The 21,296-nt window shown below is 45.1% G+C and overlaps 1 protein-coding gene across 1 annotated transcript in view; it reads right to left on the bottom strand.

Moving 5' to 3' along the window:
- MYCBP2 (MYC binding protein 2, E3 ubiquitin protein ligase) overlaps positions 1-21,296 on the bottom strand; it is a 184,237-nt gene that overhangs the window by 5,954 nt on the left and 156,987 nt on the right. The window contains exons 69-81 of the mRNA XM_015409457.1: positions 20,678-20,776; positions 17,801-17,881; positions 15,487-15,753; positions 15,042-15,325; positions 14,709-14,805; positions 13,233-13,352; positions 11,392-11,493; positions 10,118-10,246; positions 9,877-10,009; positions 8,416-8,519; positions 6,616-6,804; positions 4,840-4,947; positions 1,960-2,169 (exon numbers count right to left, since the gene is read on the bottom strand). Coding sequence (XP_015264943.1) covers positions 1,960-2,169; positions 4,840-4,947; positions 6,616-6,804; positions 8,416-8,519; positions 9,877-10,009; positions 10,118-10,246; positions 11,392-11,493; positions 13,233-13,352; positions 14,709-14,805; positions 15,042-15,325; positions 15,487-15,753; positions 17,801-17,881; positions 20,678-20,776 — 1,923 coding nt within the window. The remainder of the gene's footprint in view (positions 1-1,959; positions 2,170-4,839; positions 4,948-6,615; positions 6,805-8,415; positions 8,520-9,876; positions 10,010-10,117; positions 10,247-11,391; positions 11,494-13,232; positions 13,353-14,708; positions 14,806-15,041; positions 15,326-15,486; positions 15,754-17,800; positions 17,882-20,677; positions 20,777-21,296) is intronic.

The raw sequence follows: 21,296 nt of genomic DNA, 5'->3' as shown, positions 1-21,296 counted from the left end.
CGGGCCTGATAGAAGCCCTCCGGGGGCCTGATCCGGCCCCCGGGCAGCATGTTTGACACCCCTGGTCTAAACCTTCTCCAGGCTTAACAAATGATGATATTTAAACTGCTTTAGTCTCTCAAGGTCCCATATCAGACAGTAGGGGCAGTACAGCAGGCAGGATACAGCAGAGAAAGAATGAGAAAACTAAGCGCTGGGCTGGCTGTGTTCTCTTTCATTCTTGCTTCATTTCCCTGCCCAGCAGAACTACATAACTGTATACTTTTCAACGTATCAGGCATCAAGATGCATTCTGAAATTTGACATGTCTATTATAATGTCAAGCTAATGCCCCACGGAAACAGGCCGGCTGCCGCCTAGGATTACAACCGTCATCCTTAAAGATGGGCAGATTTTAGCCTGCAGAACAAAAAGCGGAAAAATGCCAGCTGATAGCTGACTATTTATTATTGTACAAAGTTTCTACGTTTTTCGCCGTGTAGCATTGGAGCATTCACCTTGTGCCCGAACTATCATTGCAGCACTAGGCAAATGCTCTAAGTCCCCCTGATGAAGCCTGCATGGTGAAACACATTGAAACTTTGTACAATATAATATCATATATACTGTACAATATATCAGTCAACTATCACCTGGCATTTCCCCCCTTTTTGTCTGGCTAGTGCAGCAAGTTCATGTATCTCTTCAAACATGTACAACGCATGTGATTTTTATCATGCAGGGTGCATTTTCTCTCTTACTCAAAATGACAGGGTCTCTGTTCAGACTAATGAAGTCTGTTCATTGTAAGAACAAGCCTTGGATATCTGCAGCCTTGCCTGCACTGCCCTCTCCCTTTGTGTTCAGCTCACATATGGGGAGACTGATCAATTCCCAAGAAAGCAGAGCTGGTCTTAACATCCAAATTTGAGAAAACAAGCAGTTACAGTTCATCCTCATGCCTACGGACCAGGAATCTGCAGAAAATCCTGCTTTGTATGCAAGAGCACAACCCCCAGTTTGTCACTTGGATATCAAGGTGTACCACAGTTCCTCAGGAACTAGGAAATCTTCAGCATCCCAGCTGTCAATGATGGGCTTTAAGGCTGGCAAGGTTTGTTCTTGTAACATGACAGAGATTCAATAAAAAAGAGACAACCCTCTAAGACACGGGAAAGAACAAAGGCACAGGAACATACTAAAGGGAGTGGGGAAAAAATCAAAACACAGAAGAAGAAGAAGAAGAGAAGAGATTGGATTTATACCCCGCCCTTCACTTGGGAGTCTCAGAGTGGCTTACAAACTCCTTTCCCTTCCCCTCCCCACAACAGACACCCTGTGAGGTGGGTGGGGCTGAGAGAACTCTGACACAAACTGCTCTTTTTCAAGGACAGCTGTGCCAGAGCTTGTGGCTGACCCAAGGTCACATCAGCAGGTGCAAGTGGAGGAGTGGGGAATCCAACCCAGTTCTCCCAGATTAGAGTCCGCACACTTAACCACTACACCAAACTGGCTCTCACAGTGCAAGTTCATCATTTGTATGACATGACAAATACAAATATTATGATGGGTAACTAGCAAGTTCTTTTTCAGAAAACTTGCCAAACACTATTACCTTTTGTTGTGTGCTGTGCCTTCCCCCTTTCTTTAAAAGACTCAGAATTTATATGCACAAGTGAATATGCCGAATTAAGGTTCTGAAAACTGAACAGTGTACGTATGAGTTATACGGCTTTCTGCTCAACAGGAATTTTCAAAAACTCAAGGTCTTTTGGACAAGACAGGAATGTGCACTGCGTTTTAAGTTTTCTCTCCTAGCATATTCCTGTACCTTTGTTCCTTCCTCATTCTTGTAACAAACAACCCAAAGTTTGTTTTTTAAGTCTGAACGAAGCCAGAGTTTGATTCATACAGCGCCAGCTTCTCAACAGCTCACTTTCTGGTTAACCTCCCAAATTAGTCTCAGCGCTGGAGCCATACCTTTTTGCACTTGTAACAAACATAATACGCATATCTGTTCATGGCATATCCAGCAGGGTCATTATAAAACCGAACGCCCGGCGTTGTGATGGCCTCGCTCTTGTGCAGCCCTTCATATTCCAATCTCATCAAAGCTTTCCTCTTTACATCTTCATAAAGCTCCTTGATGGGATCAAGCAAGTCCTTTAATACTGTATGATTAATTTTGTTCTGTAACAAAATAAAGAGAAAGCAGTAAGCAACTTGCAGTACTGAGCCCCTAAGTGCTCAGTCTGTTAACAGATTAAAACCACGACAAAAGCAAGATTATTTATTTTACAAGAGAGAGAGCCCCAACACTAGGTGAGCAGTTTTCCATCTAAGCTGAGTTAGTGTGAGCTAGCTCACAGTTCTTTAGCCTCTGGCTCACAGATTTTTGTCTTAGCTCAGGAAGGAGGGCTCCAGAGCAAACTAATTTATGCAGGAGCCAAATTGCTCGCTTGCAACTTTAATGTCACTAGGTCACAAAGTGGAATTTTTGTTCACAAGACTCCACAGCATAGAGGGAGCATTGTAGGTGAGGTCTCTTGTAACTCTAGTTTGGGGTACACAAAGACTGCGGGAGAGTAAAGTATTGTTTCCCTCCTTGATCAGAACAATATTTAGAAGCACTCTTATCATATTCGATGACACAGAGCTTCTTATGGCTACAGGCCCTTGATATTTCTTGCTTCCATAAAACTGTCTCTGCATTTGAAACGACATTATTGGCTGTGAGTAGCAAAGACTAGCAACAAAAAGTATTTGGTTTAAACAATCCTTTTCAATACTTCCTGTACATTAATTTCACAGGATGTCCCCTCACTATCACATTATGTAAAACAGTTAACTGCTCTCCCTTTAGCTTTCCCAAAGTGCATGTTACTAACCTGCTCTGCAGAGGCAAAGTGGGTGGCAACCAGAGACGGGGATCCCCTCTCTCTGCCTGGGGCTCACCTCGTGCCTGCCTTGCTGTCTTTTCAGGGTCAGGCCAAAACATTTCTTTTGACCCTGGCTTTTAGCTCCAGGTTGATCTTTGGCTTTTGACAATCTGCTTTGAGGCTGTGGATTCTTGTGAGGGTTACTTAAGCCACCAAACGTTCTATGCTCTGTCATTTTATGCGCTTTTATACTCCTGAGTTTTTAAACAGTGGTTAATTTTAATGAACTTCATCTTGTTTTACTTTGTGAGTGACCGGGCGCAGCTCTCTGAAGAGACGGCATGTAGATATTTTAAATACATACATAAACAGATTTCTTGATGCTTTCCAGCAATTTGTTTGCTTGTTACGCAGATGACGCACTACCAAGCTTCCATTTCTCTCGAACAAACAACCACGTTGAAAATGTTCTGTAATTTTTTAACCATCAGCGTGGACACTGAAGAAATGACCTACTCGAATCATTCACATTTTTTGTGCAAGGCACTGTACTTCCTAGCAGCAGCAGTGGCAAACTATAATCTCAAAGGTAATTTTACTGGTGAGTTTAAGCCAATTTGTACCTATCTATCCAGCTCCTGCCAACCTAGCAGTTCGAAAGCAAGAAATTGCAAGTAGATAAATAGGTACCACTTCGGTGGGAAGGTTCTGTGCGCCTTGGTGTTTAGTCATGCCGGCCACATGACCACGGAAACGTCTTCAGACAGTGCTGGCTCTTCGGCTTTGAAACGGAGATGAGCACCGCAACCCTAGAGTCGGACTCAACTGGCTGTCGAGCAAGGGAACCTTTACCTTTATCCATCTATCAGATCCCTCCAAGTCCCCAGTAGGGTATTTTGGGGGGGGGCATTACTGGAGGGGGTGGGGACGTCCCCAATGTGATAATGTCACACATAAGTGATGTCATCATGTTGGGGACCGGAGGCCCCTGCTTCTTGCCGAAAGCATTTAAAGCCGCTTGGAGGGCAAGCCCGTGTCCCCCGCCTCTTCCCAATAGTGTTTAAAGACTCTCTTTAAACGCTATTGGGAACAGGTGGGGGGAGGCTGCGCGTGCCTGCTCTCCAAGCCCCGAATTCATAGCTTGGAGGGCAGGCACGCACAGCCACCCCTCTTATTCCTTCTCTCCTGCAAGATTTAAAGGGCCAGCTGGAAGGCCCTTTAAATCTTGTAGTAGGGGTTGCTGGGGGGTTGCTCTTGGGGGCAGGGTTCCCCCCCCCCCCCGCCCAGCTGGCTGGCAGCAGGAAAGAACCCCCCCCCCCAATCAGGAAAACCCCACGGGACCAGGCAACCCGAACATCAGTGGGAATTATAGCACTGATCCTAAGAGATGTATGCAGCTCTCTTTTGCTTCTTATAAACAATGTTATGATCCACAAAGGCTATCACTTTCAGTTCTATTCATAGCAATGTTTACACAGTTCCTCCTAGTATAAGATCATATGAAAAAAAACCCAAACCAGTGAGTCTATCCCCTTTTCACTAAAATTGCTTCTGAAGCAGGGGTCATTTCCTGCAGGAACGCACAGGAGCGGAGCTCTGGCAGTAAGGAGCCCAAGGGGCGGGCACATGCAACAAGCTCCCAGCAGCCCCCTGCTCCCAGCAGCCCTCAGTTGGGCCACAAGGAGCAAGAAGCAGCCAGGTAAGTTGCAGAGCCCAGAGCCCCCCACCCCCCGGCCCGACTTCAGGTACAAGCTCTCCCTCCTCTGTGAGGGCAGATATGCGCTCCCCCCCCAATAGCTAGCAATCCAAAACAGTCCAGTGGAGCCTGAGCGGTGGGTGTTGCCTTCTGACACACGTCCGGCGATGTCAGGGGGTGTGGCATATGCAAATGAGTTATGCTAATGAGCTCCTGCACCTCTTTTTCTACAAAATGACCCCTGTTCTGAAGATATCAAAATGGCCCTCGGCTCTGTGGACTCACCTTGCAAATTGGACACAGCATGAACCCAAATGTTATCCGCGGTCCAAGCCATTTGTTTTCTAGGACTCGGCAGCAGCACTGCAAATGGAATATATGACTGCAGTCCAGCTGTGAAAAGGAGATTCACAATTCTGGTCAGGGAGTTTGCTGTGGACAAACTGATAGCATTAAGCTTTGCTTAAGCGGCTTAGGAGGAAACGGCAAATCCATTTGTTACTGTGATTTCACACACACACACACACACTCAAGTATTTTAAAAACTGATTTTCACCAGTGACCACATAAAGTACAGTAACCTCAATGAAATCTTAAGAAACATGCACCTTGAACCAATAAAGTGGTGCTCTTTAGGTAAGACACAGTTTGTTAAACCCTAGGATGGGAGAATTAGTTGATAGTCAATTATTCAGGAAGTGATAAATCCATGCTGAAGTTACACAATGCCCTGACTGAAATTTAAATAAGTCTCAGAACAAACATTGTACTTTATTGCATTTAAGACGACTGTCTAACAAAATCATGGTTTAGCCTGTCAAATGAAGCCCTGATACCAGAAGGCGTGCATAAAGAAACAGCTGTGGAGCTCATTTGTCACCCTGCAAGTGATGAGATCTAACATTCTCAGGCCTGATATTTACCCGTGGTTAACACAAACCATGGGTTGCAAAGGTACACTTAAAATACGGATTTCATGTTGTGGTGTGTGGCAAAACCTTAACCGTGTTTTTGGTGTTCAGATATAACCCTTGACCACTTTAAAGCAAACGGCCTGGTTAAAATTTATGTATTTATTTACTTACTAAATTTGTACCCTGCCTTTCTGTCCTAAACAAATCATGAAAACAATGAACACCAACACTAAAATACATATCTATAAACACAGAGAAACAGTCATTAGAACATAAGGTGGGAAGAAGAGATGACTGAGGGATCACCAGATGAAACAGTTATGTTGACGTAGTCATATTAAGCCACACAATATATCTATACCAAATGCAGGTGGCCTTATAAGACCTTCATAGGGAGCATAGGGTTGGATCCATTAAAAGGCACACAGACTTTTGCAAGACCCGTGTGCACCAACAGCCACGTGAGTCTAGGGGCTGCAGCAAGGAGGGCCCCCATCCACACTGCTGCCCCCCCCAACCTATATGCTGTTCATCCACGCAGCTCCCGTGACCCTGGGAATCAGCTTTCCAAGTATCTGAAGGAACTGGTGGGGAACATCTACTGATGTCTTCTGCCCAAGGGCTGCTGAATCCAACCCACAGCAACCCGCTCAAATAGGCTTCCACTTGAATCTACACTATTCAATCCCCAGTTTACACAACTTATTAAGAGCCAGGTATTTTTAAATTCTTGGAAACTGCGATGTTGCCAATTCATGATCTCTGTACACAACCCAGTATTCTGTTTTTCAGGGGCCCTGGCACTTGGAGACGGGACAGGACATGTTCAATTTGGCACCAGAACCGAATTTTGGGGCCCAGGAAAAAAAAGAACAGACGGTGAACATTACGCTCCAGATCCCAAATAAGCATTCCTTCAGCACTAACTAAGCCACTTGAATCCCAGCACACCAACTGAACATGACACTGGGGTAGATTTCCCCATTAAGTCGCAGGAAGGTAATACAAAGTTGAACATGACAGACACCCCATACCTAAAATAGGCACACTGGCAATTTATTGTTTTTACTAGGGTTCTTCTCCCACCGTACCGTAAACGCTTTACAAGTTCAGGAGATTTCACGTCTTAAAAACCCTCAATTCAAACCTGAATGGCTGGTGCTGCTGAAAGCGCTTCCGTGAAACAGATCATGCACATGTCGTCAGCATCTTGCTTCAGAGTGGTGGTGCTCTTGTCACAGCCGTGCAGGCAGGGCAAACAGTGCTCCTCATTCTTGACGCCTCCACAGGGATGGCCGCAGGGGTGAGTCTTGCTGCAAGCGATCTTTGCGTATTCCTACCGAAAGCAGACATTGTAAACTGACAGCGTAAAGATAAATTAGGTATGCAGATACTAACGCTAGACAGACAGCAGTGACGGGGTCCTGTGCATGCTTCTTTGTTTTTATGAGAACAGTGGTTCCTTTCTTTTTTACTTGGAGAGGTAGTTCAACCATCACGAGGACATGGACAAGGGGCTGGGGGAGAGACGGAGAGACCCGTGCTTGGCAGCTGTCTGACTGAACAACAGGAGGGTGAAGGAGGCAAGATAGAAGTGCGTTATCGTTCCACTCGGCTGTCTCTTCTCTTTATCTCTCACTGCTGACTGAAAAGTCTAGGTCTGGCAAGCAGAGAAAGGAACTGCAGGTATATTGGTGCCCTGGGGGGGCCAGGGGAAGGAACTGTTAGGCGGTGCTGCCACGTTATCTCAAAATCAGGAGCGGGGGGGGGGACGGGTTACAGAAAAATAGCCCTTTAAGAAGAGGAGATTGGATTTATACCTCGCCCTTCCCTCGGAGTCTCAGAGCAGTTTACAACAGACACCCTGTGAGGTAGGTGGGGCTGAGAGAGCTCTTTCCAGAACTGCTTTTGAGAGAACAGCTCTGAGAGAACTTATGACTGACCCAAGGTCACCCAGCGGCTGTGAGTGGAGGGGTGGGGAATCAAACCCAGTTCTCCCAGATTAGCGTCTGTGTCCGTAACCACTACAGCAAAGTGGTGCTCATTCAAGTCTCGCCTTAAAATCCTCCCGGACAGGAAATTCCACAACTTCCTTCAGAAGTGAACAGCACCGGGCAAGCTGGCAGTTAAGAATAAATTTTATTTTGTACTGCTGGATACAAATCTGTATCATTTTAAAGTACTCGCTAAGAGTGTTTCTGTATGTGTGTGTGTGAGAGAGAGAGAGAGAACATGTACACTGCTTGCATAGTCTTCGCTGATGAATTAACTGAATGACTGAGGATCAGTTCTGACTTCACAGACAAATCAGAGCTTTGATCATATGATCAGTGACCAAGATTAAATCGTGGTTGAGAATCCTGATTACATGGGTAAGGAAGAAAGGCAAGTTGCCCGTGTTTGGCAGTCACAAGCGAAAGTCAATCTGGTACGAGGGAAGGGGACAGAATGAGGGTGCGAATGCAACAGTTACAACAGGTCTGTGTTTATCATGAACAAAGCCTTTGCGTGTTGTTCCTTTTGTCATGTCTGTGAACAGAGCCTAAGTCTCCAAGTTTTATGTCGTTTGCAAATACATGGAAGGAAGTTCCAGAAGCCAGCTTCTCCCCTTAAAAACAGCGCTTTTGGAAGAGCAAAGCAGCAGTGGGTGCTGAGCTTCCCCTCCTCTAGCCATATATTTACACTCACAAGCATTCCTACAGAACCCCCTAGGGCAGATTTTTCAGGGGAACAGAGGAAATGATAACCTTCTGCTTCATATAACTCCCTCCCAACAATCTTTCGGGGAAAATAAACAGACTTGTCAGAGGTTTCTAACATACATCTGCAGCTTACAGCGGAGCCTTTCAGTTGTGAACCAAAACGCTCCATCCGCTCTGGATTAACTTGCCTCACAGATTCATGCAATGGAGTCCCAGTGACTCCAGGGTTTAAAAACACCACAGACCTGGCAATCGGCATCAGAACAGACGCTGCCCACGGCTGATAATTCTGTCCCATTTCTGCAGCCACAGAAACGACACGCTTCAGAACTGCTTGTGGTAGGTTTGCCTAAATCAAAAGGGGGGTGGGGGGAGAGATCAGAACTCCTGAATGCTATTTCACTGTTACGCACTGGAGAAAGTTAACGTTTATCTGTGCAGAAATGGATCAAACAAGCAATTGGGTAAATACAGCTGCTGAACAAAGTACTGTCAGTGGAAGAAACATGCTGGCTGAAGCAGTAAAGATGCTTTAGACCTAGCCAGACCATTAACTCATTCTGCCCCCAGTACTGTCTCCTCTAGCAGGAGCTCTCTGGTGTCTCAAGCAGAGATCTTTTCCATTCCTGCTCCCTGAGCTCTCAGGGACTGGATCCGGGACCCTTAGCATGTAAAGTATGTGGTCCAACACTGAGCTATGGCCCTTCCTTAATAACCACGTAGCTTCATATAACCCTGGGTCAGACCACTATTCAACATGACTCAGTATTTCTGCCTTTAATTGGTAATGCCTCTAGAACACAGGCCCCTGGCCTGGCACCCGGGGACACCTTTCCTGGTGCCCGCAGAGTGTTTTTAGAAAGTAGGCGAGGTCGGGGGGGGGGGGGCAGTGCAGATTAAAATAACACTGTTTCCGTGGCAGCTGCCACTATAGTGTTGCTTTTATTCTTTCTCATGCTCTTCTGCCCCAGTGTATTTTAAAAAATTACTCCTCGTGTCTCCTGCCCTTGGGCTTCCTCTGTACGGGGCTCTGCTTCCCGCAGGGGCCGTTTTGTGGGTGCACCCACCACCCTGTGTCCAAATTCCAAAGGTGCCCACAGGCTCAAAAAGGCTAGGGATCCCTACTCGAAGGTCTCAGCTGGGGGGGTCTCCCCTAGCCCTGATCCCAGAGATCATTAAACTGGGGATGCTGGGGTCTGAAACCAGAAACTTAGGAGCGCTGACATAGATTCTGCCTGTAAGTTATATCTGAGATAACCCTACATGAACTAACCTGATTTGGGGACTGCAACACTATGTATAGGAATGAGAGTACTCTGCATTAAATTAAAAAAACCCAACAACCTCAAAAGCTATGGTGAATTGTACAACCTGCATAGATTACAAAAACAGAATCTCTTATCTCTTCCCATTTCCATAAGTATTCAGACTTTGAGCACTGAGCCATCTAGTTTGTTTCCTCGAGTTTGTTTCCTACTTGGCCCCCCTTCCCTTCAGTTATTGAGCCCGAGGAATACTTAGCAATATTTCTGTGTTTAGAGCCACTGACTTAGTTGTGTACTTTATCTTCTGGATAATTCTGGGTTTGGTAGTAAATTAATTACGTTTTCTTTGGGTGAAAAGTCAACAGGAGAATAACATCCCCTCTTATAATAGCAACAACTCCCCTGCAGAGGGTAAAAAAGGATGAAATGAAAATTTTCCACCTGTTTGTTCTCTGAACTCCACCATCGCCTTCATGGTCTTCGAATCTGCCAGTGCCATCAGCCAAAACAGTTTGGTTCTACCACAGCCTTCGTGAAGATCAACCTTGATCGCTTCCTCCTCCTCCTTGAATACCTGTCGGGTTCAACCAAAACAGCATTAAATTTGATTTCACGATGGTGTTTGCATGCGTGGGATTACACCCTTGCCTTCCAAGGTTTTTCCTTTAAAAATGCTTCTTACCTGTCTTTGGTGTGACTTTGTGCGTCGATGGAGATGCAGGAACCGATCACAATCTGTACACAGATTCCCACAGACGTTACACAGGATGATAGCAGCAGTTTCCCCATCATCATGGTTATCACACATAGGCTGGAAAAAAAATGGAATGGTTTCATCTCAGGTTAAACCTTCTCTCCATCCAAAAGGGGAGATGAAGTATACTTGCAGTTTTAAACACTACAGGATACTTTTAAGCAGAAATATATTTCGAAAAGGTACCACAGAACACTGAACGCTAAAGAAAAGGACAGTATTTGTTTATTTTTCTGGCCCCAATCATTTGGGTTTGTTTGTTTTTTTAAATGAATTGGGGATGAGGTAGGCCATAGATTGAGGGTATTAAGGCTTAGTGGGCTCTATGTTGTAACAAGCCAGCAATCCTCTCTACATCAACTATCAGATGAGGAACCCCTGAGCACCCGCCATAGAAATTCTGTGCGTAGCAGGTTATGGGCATATTCTAGGACACCTATTCAATTACATCCACAGGGCAGTTTGGATGTCAGCCAAATTGAACTGTGTGCATGTTCTTAACACACACCCTCCCACCGCTATATATTACAGTGGAAGACTATTTGTGGTGGGCAGGTTGTCTTTTAGGGACACTCCCCTGCCATTAGAGAGTTCCCGTTTGCGGGGGGGGGGGGGGTCCCATAAGCTTCTCATGAACCAAGGGTGCCCTGAGAAACAGTTTGAAAACCACTGTGTACAGACATAGACAACACCGTAATGATCAGTTATTACGAAGACTCAGACAGAATTATGATAATGCTACAAATACAGGCTGAGAGGGAAGGCCAGCCTGCTGTTCACTCATGCCCTGGGAAAAGTTACAAGATCATACGAAAATGCTCAATATCAGCACAATAACTTCTTCAGCTGCCTTTAAAGACTGAATAAAAGGGCAAAAACCTGCTTTTTGTAAGCCGGTAGTTTGTTTTCCTGAGATTTCTTGTTTTGGCATTTAATAATTCTTTATGCAGATGAAAGAGTCCTCAAGATTTCCACCAAAACCCTTAGGAACTTTCAAAACAACCAAACGCAGCACTCTGTTGCCCAGCCTCTCTTCAGGAAACTGATCTCACACACCATGCAGTTGACCTTCGTTGGCTGACGTTTTCATTCTTTAGAGGTGCGAAGGGCTTTGGATCTGGGGATTTTTGATCCCAAAGGCCACGCTCAGAATACCTAAACCTGGAATGGAAAGCAGAAACCAGCCCCTGTCCTTTTCTCACCATTTGTTTTTGCTGTCCATCCTTTCCCATCCATCGTCCGGAGGACAGTCTATCTACATGGTCCTGGTCCAGCACACAAAGAGAGGCAAGAGCCAGCCAGAGCTGGGGGGGGGGGGGGGGGGAGAGAAGACAACAAGATCATACACAGTCTTTTAGCAACATCCGAGTGGGGTAGCCATGTTAGTTGGCTGCAGCAAAATACAAAAAGGAGTCTTGTGACACCTTAAAGACTACCACGCTCTCGTGGGCTAGAGCCCAACTTTGTTAGAAGCATCAGATTGCATTTTATTTTATTTATTTGCATCTGGCAAAGAGGGCTCTTGTCCAGGGAAACTTGTGCGTTGACAAATCTGACCGGTGCCACTGATGGCTTCTTTTGTTTTAGCAACATATAAGCTTGTATGAGCACCCTGGCAAAGTGAAGGTAATGTTTAACGAACAGTTCTTGCTCTGTGCTTTATTCTGTCTTGCAACCTCTCACACATGTTCAGTGGCACGTGTCACCATTTCGGACTGGCTTTTCACTGCTCGTTTTCCAGTTGAGATGCTCCCTGAACTGCTCTGCAGTTGGCGCAGATGACTCAGGTTTCAGGTAATTACCATGATACAATTATAATATACTATTCTTACTTTCTAAATCAACAGGGTTGGTCTTTTTAGTGGCACTGCATGAAGCTGGATGGTTGTGTATTCTTACATTCTTATCTTTGGGCACTTCTAAAATAAGGTTCTGGTGTAAACAAGGTGTTAACGAAAGCATGGTGGGGAAAAACTAAACATGCTGCATTGCCATGTATCAGTATCGCTGTAGAATTAGATCCCTTGTTTAAGTGTAACATTATAAATTCTATGCTACATATTCTGAACTTTTGCAGAACAAGACAATCCTTCTTAGATCCATGCTTGGGGAAACAATGACTCTCCACAAGAAAAGAATTGCTAGGCAAGCTTTTAAAAGTATTCAGATTCAAATTATTGAGCACTTCCAAGTGGAATTTTATTTAAATGCAATATTCATATTTTAACGGCAACATGTAAAAGTTTTACGATTAGTTTTGACTGGAATCATCAAAATACAAAGGGGGAAGGAACCCTGCACACGTTTTTAGTCTGCCACACATGATTACCTACATTCCCTCTCTACAACAGTGGATTACAAATTGTTAAAAAAAAATTGTCACCGTTAACTGTAAGGCTCTTAAAAACAACCATTTTTACAAAACACAACCCTTAATCAAGAGCACTGGTATTCAGCTGGTGGATTGCACCCTAGGTTAATGTGGATCAGTTAAAGCACGACCTCCATTTTCACTCTTTTGGGTTTTTAGGAGAAAGAAACACAGAAAAAATAGGAGAAAGACACAGCAACACAGTAAGGTTCCCAGGTGCTCCCTGACCACCACAGCGGGGGGTGGGGGGTGGGGTAGGGTGGCCAGATCCAGGTTGGGAAACTCCTAGAGATTTGGGGATGGAGCCTGGGGAGTGACAGGAACCTCAGTGGGGTACCATGCCATAAAGTCCCCCCTCCAAAGCATCCATTTTCTCCAGGGGAACTGATCTCAGTAGTCTGGAGGTGAGGTGTAATTCTGGGGGAATCCCCAAGTCCCACCTGGAGGCTGGCATCCCTACAACAGAGAGAAGGAAGCAAAGGGAATGAAAGATAATAAAATCAGAAGTGGGTCCCACCCTACAAGTCTAAGGTAATGACAGGTCCCAGATTTGAAAGCATGACCATGAGTTTAGAGAGGCAGTAAAAGGCGACATGAGATACAATGTTACTAGAACTACCGGTAGCTGCTATACCACTATATCAGTATTTCTCTAAACAAATACATTCTTACCCGAGTTGTTGCGATGCACCGCACGGGAGACCTGTACTCTTCTTCCATTTTGGTCAAAGCAATGATTGTTTCAGCAATAGCATTTTTTGTTACACGGGACCAAGCTTCAGACAAGTGACCCTATGGAAGAAGGACCTCTTTACAATCTTTGCTTAGGTCATGAAGATTAGTGTTATCAGGCAGACGTGAAAATGGAAACAGTGTTTTGATTTTTGTTTTTTAAAAGATAACTGATTGCACGGCTTAAAATTTATAACGATAACACTAAAAAGTCCAGTTTGCAGGATGAGATGGTTAGACAGTGTTATCAATGCAACAAACATGAAATTAAGCAAACTCCGGAGCACGACGGAAGACAGGAGGGCCTGGCGTGATGTGGTCCATGAGGTCGCGAAGAGTTAGACTCCACTGTGTGACTGAACAACAACATATGATGTCAATGAGTTATCCAGACTAAATGTCTAACAATGCAATCCTAAGGACAGTTACTGCAGTCTAAGACCATTGAAATGAATGGGCTTAGACCCGAGTAACTCTCCTTTGAATTGCACTGTAAGTCTTGAAAAGCTGAGAGATATTTCTGAAAGTACCCCGATCTACCCAAAACCTTTTCTAATTGAGGGGCTGCGACAGACACATAAAATTCCAGGGTGGAAATCACAGATAGATTTTAGCTGCAGGCTTTCTTTACTATCATACTTGCAAGGTTCAACCTTTTCCCTTCAGTAGTGGTCTCAGGTAGATACAGGGGTGTCCCGTATAAGGATAGACTCTGCAACTGCAATCTTGGGGAACCCGATTCAGTTACGCACATTCTTTTTCACTGTCCTAAATATTCCGCTATGCGCAATATCTTGATTCGTCCTCTCTTCCCTATGCAGAGAGACTTTCTGGATAGGGACTTATCTTTTTTCCTAGCAGACAAGAGTCCAGCAACAACACTATCTGTCGCAGAATTTTTGACCTATGTATGGAAGTCAAGAGTAATACCCTGTAAATCTTGTAAACCATGTTAGGACTGTTTTGTGCTTTTGAGATACTGGGAATTTTGATTGATGTTGTTCTTTGTACCTACCCTTAAACTCTCCCCTGTTTGATCTATCTATGGTATGCCAAATAAAGGTTCTCTGCTCTAGCTACTATCATAACTTAAATGTGCAGCAGTTTTCATAGCTGGAGATTAGAGTTTGGAATTTCGACTGCAAAATATTATGGTTCCTTCTTTGTTATAGGTGAGATCCTACGAGCCTTCCGTTCAAACAAGGAGGTGGGAGGTTTTGCTTGACTCCTCCTTCCTTACTGCAGCTTCCATGGCACGGTGGGCATGTCACAATGGCCTCTTCTGGCAGAGAGCAGGAAGGCACAGAAAGATCCGCCTCAGTGAACAGAACCTCCTGTATCATTTCACCCTTTTCACAAGAAAATGCAACCTTGTCATGCTAGGGAAGAGAAACGGCTACACGTTCTAGGACTTACCGCTGCCATGTCTTTAATGAGCTTGATAATGATCTCTGAAATCTGTGTTGGAGTCGAGCCCTTCATCCACCAATGGCTTTCACCTCGCCTAATATAGCTAGGGAAGAAAGAATAAAGAATTCACCGAGTCAGGGTGTGGAGGAGAAGCAAATGAGTAACACCTTAAACCTTAGTTCAGCAGTACAGTCTTCCCAGACGCATTCCAAGAACACAGTTTCTGAACAATCTTTTTAGAAGTGTGTGAATGAACAGGAGGGAAAGCGAAAACTCTTGTCGATTGCACTGAAGATCATTTAAGATTGTGCCTTAAAACAAAGTGTGGCTTCCGCTCACCTGGAGTTGAAAACCATCGGCAGCGTGACTGTAGTCACTCCTTTGCCGGCAGCAGTACCTGCTGTACCGGTTATGGTGGTTCCTTTGGCCTTGAGCTGTACAGTGAGTGCTTTGGCAATGCATCCCAGGAACATGTCCAAGATCCCCAGCTTATTCCAATCCCCCTTCTCCGTTGAATGAATGATATCGCTTATGTCTGCTGGGGGCAGGGACTTGACTCCTATGATACTAGCCAAGCGACTAGGGGTGACCTCCGGCAGCACACGCCTCAGCAAGGATGTCACCTAGGAAAAGAACTGAAGCTGGTTACTTTTTCTCCAGAGTCCCAACTATCAATCCAATCATAGCTTTTTAATCACATGGAGAGAAAAAAACACACCCTAACATTAAAAAAGAGAGAGACCACGACACCTGCCTATGCTTCATGCTTTAATTCTGCACTAACCTGCCTTTGCACCCTGGGAGAAGCCGTATGCAGCAGCGAGAAGAGATCCTGAAGCAAAGTGAGTTGCTGGGCCAAATACTGACGCCCTACGTTGGAGCCACTCAGTGCCAGCACCATGGACAGCAGCTCGAAGCAGTAGGCATCAGAGGACGCGTCTTCGTCACTGGGCTGAGAGTTGGCATTCTCTTTGCTAGAAATCGCATGCTCCCATTCTTCACGCACGCGCGTTGCTTCCATTCGGATGGCCTGTACAATATGAGCGCAGACCTAAACGAGAGGGAAGAAAAGAGGCACAAGAGTTGTGGGTGGAAAAAACTACAGGCAACGGCGACATGTGACGACTCCAACGCAAACTGGAAAGGAAGTCAACTTGAACTTCGTTTTCATCTTTACACTGAAGCTAACAGCTTTCTTCTGGTGAGATTCTTCTTGCAAGTTAATGTATACGTGGCCGGGAAAGACTGAGATGCTAGCTGGGGGGTCACTCCTGAAACTTGATGGTGCCCAGTCGACAGCTGTAGATTCTGTACAGAGCCTCAAGGTGGGGTTGGATTCTGTGCTATCATTGGATAAACAGATGTCCGTGGTAGCACGCTCAGCTTTTTTTCACCTACACCAGGCCTGCTGGCTCCTTATTTGCCTGGATCAGACCTCGCCACATTGATCCACGCGATGGCCACCGCCAGACTGGACTACTGCAATTCACTCTACGTAGGGCTACCCTAGAAAAAGCTTTGGAAACTGCAGGTGGTCCACGATGCAGTTGCCAGGCTGCCGACTGGAACATCATGGTCAGCTCATATTACTCCAATTCTGCAGCAGCTGCACCGGCTACCAATCAAGTCTCCAGATCCAATTCAAGGAGCCGGTGTTAACTTTTAAAGCCCTTAGTGGTCTGGGACCCTAATAACTCCAGGACCTCCTCTCCTGCTACAACTCCCCAGGCTCCCTTGGTTGTTGTCTCGGGGCCTCTTGCAGGTGCCTGGCCTCAGGATGGCTCAGTTAGCGGTCACCAGCAATGTTCCCTCTAAGCAATGGAGTCTTGCGAGCAAAAAATCTACTCTGTGAGCTACAGGCATTAAAGTTGTGGGCAAGTGATTTGGCTACTGCATAAATTAGTTTGCTCTGGAGCCATCCCTTCCTGAGCAAAGACAAAAATGTGTGAGCCGGAGGCTAAAAAACTGTGAACTAGCTCACACTCACTCAGCTTAGAGGGAACACTGGTCACCAGGGGAAGGGCCTTCCCAGTGGTGTGCCCCTACCCTGTGGGATGCACTCCTGGATGACCCCCGTGCCCTGCCAGACTTGTTCAGTTTTCGTAGGGCATACAAAGCTGAATTGTTTAGGCTGGCCTTTGGAGAGAACCCATCTGCTTGGGCTGTTTTAACAGCGGCACGGTGAGAGCCACGTACTTTGATCTTTTAATGTTAATATTTTATATTTGTTATTTGTTTTTATGTTGTTTTTAACCTTTCTTTTAATGTTGTTAAGTGGCCACAAGACCCTTTGGGTGAGCGGTGACTAAAAAAATAATAATCTAATAAATAAATAAAAAGTCACAGCCACAGCCTTTCAGGAGGGTCAGAGAAACATGTCACTCAAGGGATCGCACGCATGGCCCATCCACAATGTTTTGCAACGTGAAAGTAGGGCTGCTTGATTTCTTTGCACTCCTTCGAGTCCCATCAGTACACGCTCCTTTTGGGCCTGCTAAAAAGGGCTGTTGGTTTTTTTTAAAGGGAGTTTTCTGGTTTCTCTGAGTCCACCCCTTCCCGATTTTGTAGCTACCTGATGTTGGATGGATGCATACAAATAAACAGGAGATGCATAACGATGGGAGCATTGGCTGTGTCCAGTGTTCCCTCTAAGCTGAGTTAGTGTGAGCTGGCTCACAGTTTTTTAGCCTCCAGCTCACACATTTTTGCCTTAGCTCAGGAAGGAGGGCTCCGGAGCGAACTGATTTATGCAGTAGCCAAATCGCTCGCTCACGACTTTAATGCCAGTAGCTCACAAGGTAGAATTTTTGCTCACGAGACTCCACAGCTTAGAGGGAGCATTGGCTGTGTCTAGGATAAACGGACTCAGTACCTCCCCCCTTATCAGAAATGCAGACGGTTACGTAGCACGGTGCAATATGCTTTCCTTAAGCAGAACTGTTCAGAGGAATATTCCTTCAGTGGCTCTGGTACTCATCTGTTGCAAGCAGCAACGATTCCTAGTTGAGCAGGGCTCCCGTCTCTCCCTAGCTTGGAGACCACGAATATAAATGTCTGCAGGCAAATATCCAGCACTGTGAAGAATACTAAATACAAACCTGCTTTTGCAAATTTGTCAGTTTACTTCTGCTGAATATGATCCCAACCATGTGCTCTTTCAAATCTGCATCCGAAGTTGCCTTTAAAATAAATTTTAAAAAAAACTATTAACATACTGGGTGAGCATATGTTTAACGTTTTTAATATTCATAATGTGAAAAATCTTACCAAAGGAAAATGTTTAACCGGTCCCCTGCTACAAATGGCACATATAGTATTACATAGCCAAAACGAACCCACTGAAGAATACACACACTGGGCAGACTTTCTTTCTACAAGACCACTGTTCACTCATTAGGCAATCAAAGGTTTCTGAAGTATTTTTCACACTCTAGACCGCACTCAAAAGGTCTGTCATTACGAGCCTTCTGCCCGCATTTGCAAGCTCATTCACGCCACTTAAGGAAAAGCTAGTTCGGGGGTCCCAAACACGGTGCCCATGGCACCTCAGCACCTTTCCTGGTGCCTGCCAAATGTTTTAAGAATGTGGGAGGGGACCAGTTGGGGCTTTTGTCCAGGAAGGCTTCTGATTGGCCACTGAAAATCTGATTGCCTGTGTAGATTTTTAAAAAAACGCTGCTTTCACTAGGTGACTGAAGGTAAGCTGTGGCAGCCATTTTGTGGCTGGCTCCGCCCCTCATGGCAGCCCTTCTGTGACTGCGCCCACCGTGCTGGTGTAAGAATCCCAAAGGTGCTCGCAGGCTCAGAAAGGCTAGGGACCCCTGACCTAGCGTACCTTCAACGGGAAAAAGCATTAATCATCACTGGAGGGACTTGTGTGGCATCTAAGAATCACATGAAGAACTGGCTAGGACCTATACAGGCTACCTGTTTCATCTAGAATTGCCATGATTTCATTCACTCATTTTAAATGGAAAGTTTACACACTACTGATGGTGACCCAAGGGCCGCGGTGGCTCAGAGGTGAAGACGCTGAGCTGCAGACCGGAAGGTCTGTAGTTTGGCAGTTCGAGACCCGATTGTTGCGTGACGGAGTGAGCTCCCGTCTCTGGCCCCAGCTCCTGCCAACCTAGCAGTTCGAAAGCAAGAAATTGCAAGTGGATAAACAGGTAGCACTTCGGCGGGAAGGTAGCAGTGCTCTATGCGCCTTGGCATTTAGTCATGCCGGCCACATGACCACAGAAACATCTTTGGACAGCGCTGGCTCTTCGTCTTGGAAACTGAGATGAGCACCGCATCCCTAGAGTTGGATTTGACCGGCTTTTGAGCAAGGGAAACCTTTACCTTTTACCTTATTGGTGACCCACTGCAGTTCAGTTGTTTTTGTGCTGTAATCAAGACTCTTCTCAAGACCTCCTCACTTCCCCCCCTACTTCGAATGAAACCGCACAGCTAGCCTACTCTTGTGGAACAGCAAAGTTGCCTGGTAGGAAAAGTGGCCTTAAGTATTAAGGAGGGTAGCATTCCCAACACTTTCTGATTCTACTGCCGCCGAAATACTCTGTAATGGAGTCTCCCCCCCCCCCTAAAAAATTTCATCTCTCCACATTGCCATTACTGTGCACCTCCTCAACTGGAAACTAAGTGTGCAAAAAATTACCAGCCTGATGTATGAAGCATTAGAGGGAGAGGAAAAATGGACCAGTAAGGGGCAACCGCCCAGAATCTGCTGAATTCAAAGGCATGGGAAAACTAAATTCTTCAGCATTGCTCCCCCTTATTTGATTGGAAGGATGAACAATGAAAAAAGATTGTGTGTGTATGTGTGTGTGTAAATCCCAAGATAACCCATTTTTTTTGGGGGGGGGGGGTGATTAGGAAATCAATCTTGGAGCTGTGAAACTGGATCTCATGGGTTGGATTCAACCAGTTTTTCAATGGTGAAAAGGGCTTCGACCACCAAAAAGGCTATGCTAGAGACAGTGGAACCTGTATGGACAAAATCCAAGTGGGAGGGCTTCTAGAGTTCTGGCCCCGCTGGTGGACCTCCTGATGGCACCTGGGTTTTGGCAACTGTGTGACACAGAGTGTTGGACTGGATGGGCCATTGCCCTGATGCAATATGGCTTCTCTTACGTTCCAAACGCCAACAGAAACGAAAAGAATTGGACATGATTGAGTAAAAAAGCTTGCTGAATTCAAACCCATGTCTCTTTAATGTCAATTAAGAACAGCTGCTTTTGAATTCAAAGGCACAGAAACCAAGAGTTTATTTTTTTGCCTTTGAGTTCAGTAGATTCTGGAGGGTTGTTTGTTGTCCTTTCCCTGTACCTTCCTCTTCAAATGCTCCATGTAGTAGATAATTTTGTTGCCACCTAGGTTTTCAGTTCCACAGGTGTACTAAATGTTGCATCGGACTTACTCCAGAGCAAACCTCCATTGTGTGCCACTGTTTTGTGTGGCTGTGGGATATTAATGTGTTGTAGATATGGCCTTTATACTGTGGCTGCTGAAGTGATAATTGGCAAAAATGCTGAATGAAATAAACACACAATCTCTTTGTTATAGAAATAGTTTTTCCTTCCTGGTTGAATTTAGTGGAATCCCTTCACTGACCCTTAGACTAAATCATCCAACTTTTATCATAGAATGGGGTATTTTTTGTTGTGGTTTTGCTATGACAAGTGTCTCTCTCAGCTATTACATTTTATTTTAACAAATAAAATGTTAAAAGTTATAGATCTTACTATGAACGTGGTCAAAGAATTTCCAAACGATGGTATAAAATTTGATTATTCCAAGAAATCTCTATAGCCTCAGAAACCAAATACAAAGCATTTTAACACCATGTGTTGGCAGCAGAGCACTATTAAGGGGGAAGGAGTTGGGCACAGCAAAAGTTCAGTATTCAACAGAACTTGGATTATTAGTTTTAGAAGTTAGAACCATAGTAATTGTAGAATACAAATAAATACATTGTGTACTTTTTCTTCTCCTTCTGGCGAAGACAGCAAAGCTTTCTCTTCTTGTTCTGGGGTTGGCTCCGCATCTCCAGATATGAGTTTTCCAAATACCTGTTAGAGAGCACGAAGGACGATACATCATTACAGCTGTAACTGATAACCTTTCAAAGCACTGCATTACAGGGTTAAATATTTCCATGCACTATTTGCTGTTGCTGCTGTGCTACTTTTAAAGTGCAAAAACGCAAAATAAAAACCATGAAATCACATTACACTTGAGCTGAATATGTCTCTGTGTTAAGTGCGGTCAAGTCGCTACCTTATGTCTTGCAAACTGAAGGCTTCCTTTACTGAGTGAGCTTCCATCTCACGTTGGGTCTTCCTCATTCCCCGTTGCCTTCAACTTTTCCTAGCAGTATTGCCTGTTCCACTGACTCTTGTCTTCTCATAATGTGCTCAAAGAACGACAGCCTCAGTTTGGTCATTTTAGGTTCTAGGGAGAGTTCAGGTTTGATTTGATCTAGAACTCTCTGATTTTGTCTTTTTAGTCGTCCATGGTATCCATAAAACGCTCCTCCAGCACCACATTTCAAAGGAATCAACTTTCTTCCTGTCATGGAATTCACTGCCA

Source organism: Gekko japonicus, unplaced genomic scaffold (assembly GCF_001447785.1).
Source record: "Gekko japonicus isolate JY-2015 unplaced genomic scaffold, Gekko_japonicus_V1.1 scaffold846, whole genome shotgun sequence".
Lineage (NCBI taxonomy): Eukaryota > Metazoa > Chordata > Lepidosauria > Squamata > Gekkonidae > Gekko > Gekko japonicus.
This window is presented reverse-complemented; position numbering and strand designations above follow the sequence as displayed.